Source organism: Brassica rapa, chromosome A03 (assembly GCF_000309985.2).
Source record: "Brassica rapa cultivar Chiifu-401-42 chromosome A03, CAAS_Brap_v3.01, whole genome shotgun sequence".
Lineage (NCBI taxonomy): Eukaryota > Viridiplantae > Streptophyta > Magnoliopsida > Brassicales > Brassicaceae > Brassica > Brassica rapa.
Window position 1 is genome coordinate 29,772,955 of NC_024797.2, and position 8,311 is coordinate 29,781,265.

Here is an 8,311-nt window from a genome sequence, read left to right on the forward strand (position 1 = left end):
TATAGATTTCTATGTTATATTAAAAATGAATTTTAAACAATGTCTTTACTGAATTTTATATATAATTAAAAATAAATTTTATTTTAAGAGTATAAAGTTTATATGTTATATGTTACATTAAATAATTGATTATAAAATAATATAATAGAATTATAAAAAATAAGATTATTCTTATATATATTGTGTTGCTATGTGAAAACAATATTTTATTATAAAAGTTAAAAAAATTAAGATAAAAAAAACAATTGATAATTAAATATTAGTCAAGCAAAAAAATTATATAAAGATATTTTCTAAACTATTTCTAAGATATGAGTGTTTAAAAAAATAATTAACACAATAGTAAGTATATATTTTGATAAAAAAACATTTGACATATATAAATACTTTGATGTTTGATTTAACTATTTAAAACCATAAATAATAACTTATTATGTTGGTTTTAGATTAATAAAACATAAACTAATAAGTATTCATAAGAAATTTATACCCGCAAATTAACACAATAGTAAGTATATATTTTGATAAAAAAAATATTTGGCATATATAAATACTTTGATGTTTGATTTAACTATTTAAAACCATAAATAATAACTTATTATGTTGGTTTTAGATTAATAAAACATAAACTAATAAGTATTTATAAGAAGTTTAAGTCCGCAAATTAATACAATAGTAAGTATATATTTTGATAAATAAAATATTTGACATATATAAATACTTTGATGTTTGATTTAACTATTTAAAACCATAAATAATAACTTATTATCTTGGTTTTAGATTAATAAAACATAAATTAATAAGTATTAATAAGAAGTTTATGCCCGCATGTACGTGCAAAACACCTAGTTCAAATTTATTTTTAAACAAAAACCTCAAATATTACGTGAGCTCAACACTCAAATACACCTAGCTCATTGACTTTTCTAATCATTCATGCCTCTCGTCAACTTTACTTTAAAAAACAATCCAACACCCACCAACTATATATTTGTACTTAACATTTATACCAAAAGAAAAACTATACATTTGTACTTATTAAACTATTAATAGCAAAACAAATGAATCATTGAAAAATATAATTAGTGCGCAATTAATTCCATAACCACTAAACTTGTACCCATATCTGCTGATCATCTAATTTCATAACGCACCAGGAGATTAGTATTATCAAATACATTCCACCAGAGACTAATTTTTCTAATTAAAATATGTTTTAGTACAAAAAATTTACAAATCAATCCCTCTATTACTCAACAAATCAAAAACAATACAAGTCAAAGTCAAGCCGAATTAAACACAAAATCATTAACTCCCGAAGAAGAAACATTCTGTTGCATCGCGGACGGGTTGTGATCGTGCTCCCATTCATAAGTCACGATAAGCATCGATGGATCATCCAAAGCTCGTTCCACGTGTTTCCTCGCCGGACACTCTTTAAACGTACTACACTTGTAGTAACCACTGCACCATAAAACAAATAAACACCGTTAGATCATTAAATTGTAAACAAAAATCAACGGTGGATAATACAAGAGTGACAAATAATTACCGTGGGTGTGGTGAGCCCTTGATCGGTTTTTGACCATACTTCCTCCATGAATACTCGTCCGGTGGAATATCTGCGATCTTCGAGCTTATCGCTGGTACCCTGATGGTTCTCTTCATTTTATTTTTCCTGCTGTAATAAATAAAAGAGAAAAAAAAACATATTAATTAACGAAGTTGTTTTAATTCAACAAGACCAAACAGCGGTTCTAACTTCTAACGTGCGATAGGTAGCTAAATGGAGCTGCGTGCCACATGGGATTAAAAGTCAATTAGAGAGATAACCGGGAAAGTATGCTAAACCGGGAATATAATTGAATTATTGCTAACTAATAATCCCGCGGTAATAGTCAACTAAGCGTTGAATTTTCGGACATAACTGAAGTGTTTACTGTACTGGGGTTAGTTGTTAAAACGACAGGTGGGTGACGTAACAATACCTTTTTTTACAGTGGCACTTCCCGTGGCCGGAGCCGGAGATCTTCCCGGAAAAATTCTCGGAGTGCTCGTGCTCTACGCATCTCCTTCTGTAAGGATGGCCTGCCAACGGAGGCTTACCGGAGGAGTTTACAGGCTGCGACGCGAGGAAGATCGAAGATCCCTTGGAGACGCTGCCGTCGCCGGTTATCGCCGACGACATGTAGGAAGAGTTTAACGACACGCTGAAGTTCTCCTTGGCGAAGTCCATCTCGGAGCTCTTGGAGCTGGATCCGAAGACGGTGGGTTTAGTGAAATCAAGAGTCATGCTCGGCTGGCTCGACGGAGCCACGGCCGCCGGGAGAAGCTTCGCCGTTGGTCTAGACGGCTGAGAAACAACAATCGGAGCCGACTCGGGTTTACCGATTTGGCTCTGGTGTTTATGAGGAGACGCGGCGGGGGGAACCGGTCCGCGTCTGAACCGGGCGTGACCAGTACGGTTAAGTAGAGAAATAACCGTTTTGAATTTGGAGACGGTGAAGTCGGTTATCTCGGAGCAGTCAACGTTGTTGTTATGTTCGGGGCGGTTAGTGGAGAGGACGCGGATCAGATGCTCCATGCTCTGTAAGCCTTGCGATGCAGCCTCTTGGATTGCCTTTTGATCGTCCATCTGAGGAAAGCGCATTAGATCGACGGCCATGATGGATTGGTTGGTCTCACTGTTTTTTTTTTCTTTCTTGCTATGAGAAGAACGTTGAGAGAGAGAGAGATGGTGGTGGGTGGAGAAGAGAGAGGAAGGATGGCGTGATATATGGTGAAAGGAGGTGACCGGGTCAGGTTTTTGAGATTTTTAGTCAAAGCGGGAAGGCTTTGATCTAACGGCTGTGATTGAGTTGAGTTTTTTCCACGGTATAAAGCAATCAAAGTTTGGTCTTCAAGTTCGAGGTTTATGGACCCCACCTGGCATCAGAATTTTATCCTTTCTTCAAATTAAAGATTTTTCTTCATAATGCTCAATTTTCATAATTATTTAACAAAAATAAATAACATACTTAGAAAAGTATCATACGTATTTTTTGAAATTTGTTATCTAAACTAAATAAAAGCTTTAGCTTTAACCAAAGGTATGGAATAAATTTCTGTAAATTATAAGTTGATAATTAGTTAATTACAATGTCAATGATTCCTCTACGTACGATGGAGAAAGATGGCCAGCTTGATTTTAGTGGAGGCATGGGAAGAGTTTGTCAACTAGACATGGATGATTTTTTTTAAATAAGAATATTTGAGATATTTGACTTTTTAAGTTTTAATCATATTTTATGTTTGTTCCAATTTGAATCTTCTTTATTGTTGCAAAAGTCTAATGACTAGTATTTGTCAACTATATTTATGATTAACATAATTCGATAGGTTGCTTAATATAATTCGATGACCCTGTTAAGGAGTTTTCATAACAACTAAAATTTAGTGCAAGACTTTTCCATCTGAACAGCAATTATTTAATTATTTTTAACAGCAATTATTTAATTATTTTTACAAAAAGCCATCTAGAATATTTTTTTCATAGCATTCTAGAAACCTTCTTCACTTAACAATTTGACATTTTAATAAGTGAAGCCTTTGTTAACTTTTCTTATTAACCTAATTATCTACATATAATGGGAAACAACGAAGAACCATTATAATGATATACTAACAACAATGGTTTGACTAAAACATAGTATTAAAATTCTATTAGAACAGCGATAGAATACGACAAATGAGGGTGAGATTTGTTTTTAAAAAGTATATAAAAATACAAAAAGACAGAGCCATTGACTACCTCGGTAACCGGGTGGTCTCATTAACTCATATCTGAACCGTTAGATTTTCTAAAGTGTGATCCTACGGTCGATCTGTGAATACTAGTGTTGACTATATTTACGATTTTTATGAACCTAAAAAATCTTCAGCCAGCTATTTGGTTCCCCACCCTCACGTGTCGACTTTGTAATGTCTCATTGTATATTTATACTCCATGAAAGAGTTAGCTGTCCCATTTTTTTAAAAGAAGAGAATGCCAAAAATAAATTAGGAAAAGCATAAAATTGAGAAAAGAATATTAGATCATCTTCAATGGTTTACTCTATTTTTTTAAATAAAGTAACTATATAATAAAGTTAGATATTGTTCTAATGGTACTCCATTTTAAAATAAAAAATAGAGTGATAAAAAAAAAATAAAAAAAATCACTCTATATATAAAATAAAAAATAGGTTTATATTATTATAGAGTAAAAAGCAGAGTATACAACAGTTTATATAAATTGCATTAACCAAAAGTTTTCGAAAATATATACTCTTTCCGTTCCTAAAAGATTTATATTCTACATAAAACTTTTGTTTTTAAAAAATACATATTTTATATTTCCAAAGCATTTTTTGTCAACTAATAATAAAAAATTGTGAAGTTCAAGAACATTAATTGTATTTTTTAAAATCTTACTCCCTCCGTTTTTCAATTTGTTAGAGAAATTTTTTGTTCCAAATTATATGTCGTTTTTGGTTTTTTATGTAACATTTATTAATAATTAATATTGTCTGACCAATGATAATATATTTTCTATTTTTCTATTGGTTGAATTGTGGTTAGGTATATAATTAATGATGTTTTTGTTTAGAAAATATAATAAATTAATGATTTTCTTAATCTATGTGCATAGCTGTAAAACGACTTATATTAAAAAAACGGAGGGATTATTGGTTTAAAATTTAAGAAATATAAAATTATAAAAAAAATTATGCACTTATAGCTAAATTTTAATATGTTTTATCAAAAAGTGTGAATATTCTAAAAGATCTAAGAAATAGGGAGAATATTTGATTAGGTGTAGTCAGTAGACAATAGTGAATATGAACACCATTGTTTTTTTTTGTCATCAAACTCCATTGTTTTCTTTAACTAGGGTATTTGGTCGAAACCAAACTAGTCTTCTAGTCAATAGTCTTCTAGATAAACAATACCGATAACTAATTGGATCCTAAATTTTCTAGAGAAAGGTAAGATAATAATTTCTAAAATAAAAAATAAAAGCTTAGGTAAGATAATAACAACTTAACTTTTAGCAGAAATCGTATTAAGAAGTGATAAGTTTATGTCTCGTCTCAAGCTAGCTACCACTATTCCACCACTGTAGTTTGTGGATATAATTGTTTCAACATTTACCATATTTTTCATCGTACATTTTATTGTATTTGGTAATTTCATAAGCTAAGTTTTTTTTGCTCAAAAGCTAAGTTTTTTTTTCTGAAAAATTTCATAAGTTCAAGTTGTTTCATAAATTTCTCTACTCCGTATTTGCAGGTAATAGACAGACTACCAGTTAAAGAAAAACTATACGGTTAGCTATGTGAACAACCGAACGTGTTGTGTGTGCATATATATAATAACGTGTCATTGACGCAGAACAAACCATGAGTTCTTTTTTAAAACACCATCTTTTGTCAACGATTATAAATTATAACATGGGATAGTTGACCCAAGATGTTGTATTGTTATTGTCGTGCACGTCTATCGTCTATGTAGTTATAGTGCAATGCAAGAAAATCCCATTGATGATCTTCTTCTTTTTTTTTATATATATATGAACACTTCCAAACTAGGAACCTATTTCAGTTCTCTCTTCGAATTTAAAAAAGATATATTAATAATTCTGTAATTTCATATTATTTTATACATGGATATAACTGTTAAAAAAGATTATATGGGATTATACATTCTTTAAACGTTGATAAAAAATTACTGCAGCATTAGGGCATCTCCATCTTTACTCCACTTTTTTTTCTAAAATGGAGTAAAAGTGAATATGGAGTACGGAATGCTCCAACCCAACTCCATATTTCACTCCATAATAAAATTTATTCCATAAATAGAGTAATCTATTTTTTTTTTGTTCATCACTCCATTATGGAGTAGAAAATGGAATAGAATTAAAGCAATTTTACTCTATTTTCACTTTTATTCAATTTTGGAGAAAAAAATGTAGTTATACATTGGAGATGCTCTTACAAGCTCATAGTAGAAAGAACATCTCTTGATCGATTACACGGAATATTCAAGACTTAGATTAGCTATGAGTTTAACTCCACCACTTAAAAGTCATAAATCATGCATAACTCTGAATACCGAAGTTTGGCACACCGGTGATTCACGTATCATTATCACGGTATCAGTCACGATCTCATCACACACAGCAGGTATCCTCAACGACAATTAAAGCTCACATATCCCGTTGTCTTTTGCGATATCTAATAATCTTTTCAATATACTGGAAAGTCCTCCCCCATTTTTATTATTTCTCCAATTTTTATTCACGTTTTTCATAACGAGCAGGTGAAAGAAACGTGTTCGTTGGTATCTTTAGGTACTTATCAATTCTTATACGATGCGATTGAAGCTTCGTATTTCTAACATATACTATTAATCATTATCGCGTGTTTTCACTATAAATACAACTAATTAATTGAACGGTGCATATTTTATTCTCAACACTGAAGTTAGTGGGAATTTTAATATACCAAAACAATATATAGCTTTATATTAAAAGTAATAGTATATAACTCCGATATCAGACATTTAACCAATATATATCTAAGTATATATAATAATTTACACTATAATTTTGTTATTGATCATTGGAATGCAACTTGTCAACCAAACCATTGATTCTACAAGAAGGTTTGGGCCCAACGTTTTAACTTTATAAAGAAGTCAACGTAAAGATAATTGACATGGATTTGTTCTCTAGACATTGACTGTATACATGTAATGTACACACGGAGTTAACGCGCATTTGAGAAAAAAGGCGCATATCTTAGCGTTTACGTTCTGACTAAAAATATTGTCACTTTTTGTTTATGCTACCATAATTTTTTTTTTTTTTTTTTTTTGGTAAAATGTTAAATATTATACCAAGTTTTCAAGTTTGTGACAGAAATTACAAAGACAACTAGTAACGGATTACGGAAATTAAACTAAACATCAAAACCTAATACGGAAAATTCAAACTTTGATTACAAACATGATTTGAACAAAATGATCTACATCTAACTAAACATCTTTAGCTTCGCTCGACCACCTCTAAACCGGCGCAATCCGCTAAATAGTTCAATTATCCTTAGACTATCAATCCCCGTTCTCAACCATTGATAGAAAGCATTCAAGGGTGGCGTTCACCAAGTTTCCTTGGTTGCCGGTTCATCTTATGCCATCAACAGAGTAGCTGGATCTTGATGATCTCCTCACGCTTGCAATCTCAGCTGAATTAAGCGCATAGTTGAGTGAATAGACCCGAGAGTTCATACCTGAACCAACCGGACTGGACGCCATGGCGTGAGCACTCAACACCTAACAAGACCGGTTGAACTGTAGCTGCCTTGTCTGGTCGTAGCAGTACCTGCAGTAAGAAGAAAGAAGGCATCCTACCGAAGCTTGCAAGGACAAACTTCAATACTGGGATGGAAAACACTCCAAGTGCATCGCCACGGACAGAGAGGAAGACTTCGGAGACTCACGAAGCACCACTAATGTCCACGCACTCCACCTCTTAGAACAAGAGGGAGGTTCTTCGCTCAAAATCGTAGCCAACGGTGCGACGTTGGCCACACTAACCATGAAGAACAATACCCAAGAACTCTTCACCTAGGGCGTGCACTCCCAAAGAAGAGAAACCACCAAACAAGGCCATGAACTGAAAGACGAAGACCGGAGCAAAGTACCAAGAAGTGACGCCAAAGCGCAGACAACTCCACGCGCCACCAAGCCTACTACTTTACACGCAACGTCGGATACTTCAAACGACACCGCCGGAGGAAGCGAGACCGACGCACGCCCTGAAGGTAAAATACCGTCGAAGTCCGAACTGAGCGGAGTAGAAAGACTCCTCCTGCACCGAGACGCCAAGGCGGAGGAGACAGAGCCGACACCACCGCACCACACAGACAAAGATCCGAACAGATCTGTGTCAGGAGAGCCGATTCAGTGAAGCACGCGCCAGCAAGCTCCGGCTAGATCCAGATCGAGCAAAGAGGAAAAACGTCAATCTAAATCAAACCACCGTAAAAGCCGACCTTGCCACATCCTGACCACCTTAGCCTCACCGCCACTCCGGAGGAAGCCGACCACCTGACAGAGCCATCACCAGCGTCCCGGATCTGAAGATCTGATGGTGGATCGACTCCTAGAGTCTTAGCATATCGGACAAAGAGGTTTGAGGAGCATAAGAGGCAAGAAAAAAAACAAGATAAAGGGGAGAGGGGCCACCGGCAACGGCTCCGACGCCGCTACCGGAGGAAAAACAGAGCTG

The 8,311-nt window shown here is 33.9% G+C and overlaps 1 protein-coding gene across 2 annotated transcripts; it reads right to left on the bottom strand.

The window, feature by feature from the left end:
• Nucleotides 1-1,127: 1,127 nt before the first annotated feature.
• LOC103862064 (probable WRKY transcription factor 11) lies at nucleotides 1,128-2,779 on the bottom strand. 2 transcript variants are annotated; one of them, XM_018657014.2, is made up of 3 exons: nucleotides 1,989-2,779; nucleotides 1,553-1,678; nucleotides 1,128-1,464 (listed from the first exon to the last, which is right to left on the bottom strand). In XM_018657014.2, exons 1-3 carry the CDS (start codon nucleotides 2,663-2,665, stop codon nucleotides 1,284-1,286), a joined length of 984 nt encoding a protein of 327 aa, XP_018512530.1. In that variant the 5' UTR covers nucleotides 2,666-2,779; the 3' UTR covers nucleotides 1,128-1,283. The 2 variants fall into 2 exon arrangements, with proteins under 2 accessions (XP_018512530.1, XP_009138020.1); XM_009139772.3 differs by having other exon boundaries at nucleotides 1,553-1,681; nucleotides 1,989-2,775.
• Nucleotides 2,780-8,311: the final 5,532 nt, after the last annotated feature.

What these genes read in the sequence shown, in the direction of transcription:
- LOC103862064 (XM_009139772.3), bottom strand. Translation starts at nt 2,665, where the DNA reads ATGGCCGTCGATCTAATGCGCTTTCCTCAGATGGACGATCAAAAGGCA. An exon ending in AAGTGCCACTGTAAAAAAAG is followed by an intron (nt 1,682 to 1,988) that starts GTATTGTTACGT and finishes TATTTATTACAG; the next exon opens with CAGGAAAAATAAAATGAAGA. An exon ending in AAGGGCTCACCACACCCACG is followed by an intron (nt 1,465 to 1,552) that starts GTAATTATTTGT and finishes TTTATGGTGCAG; the next exon opens with TGGTTACTACAAGTGTAGTA.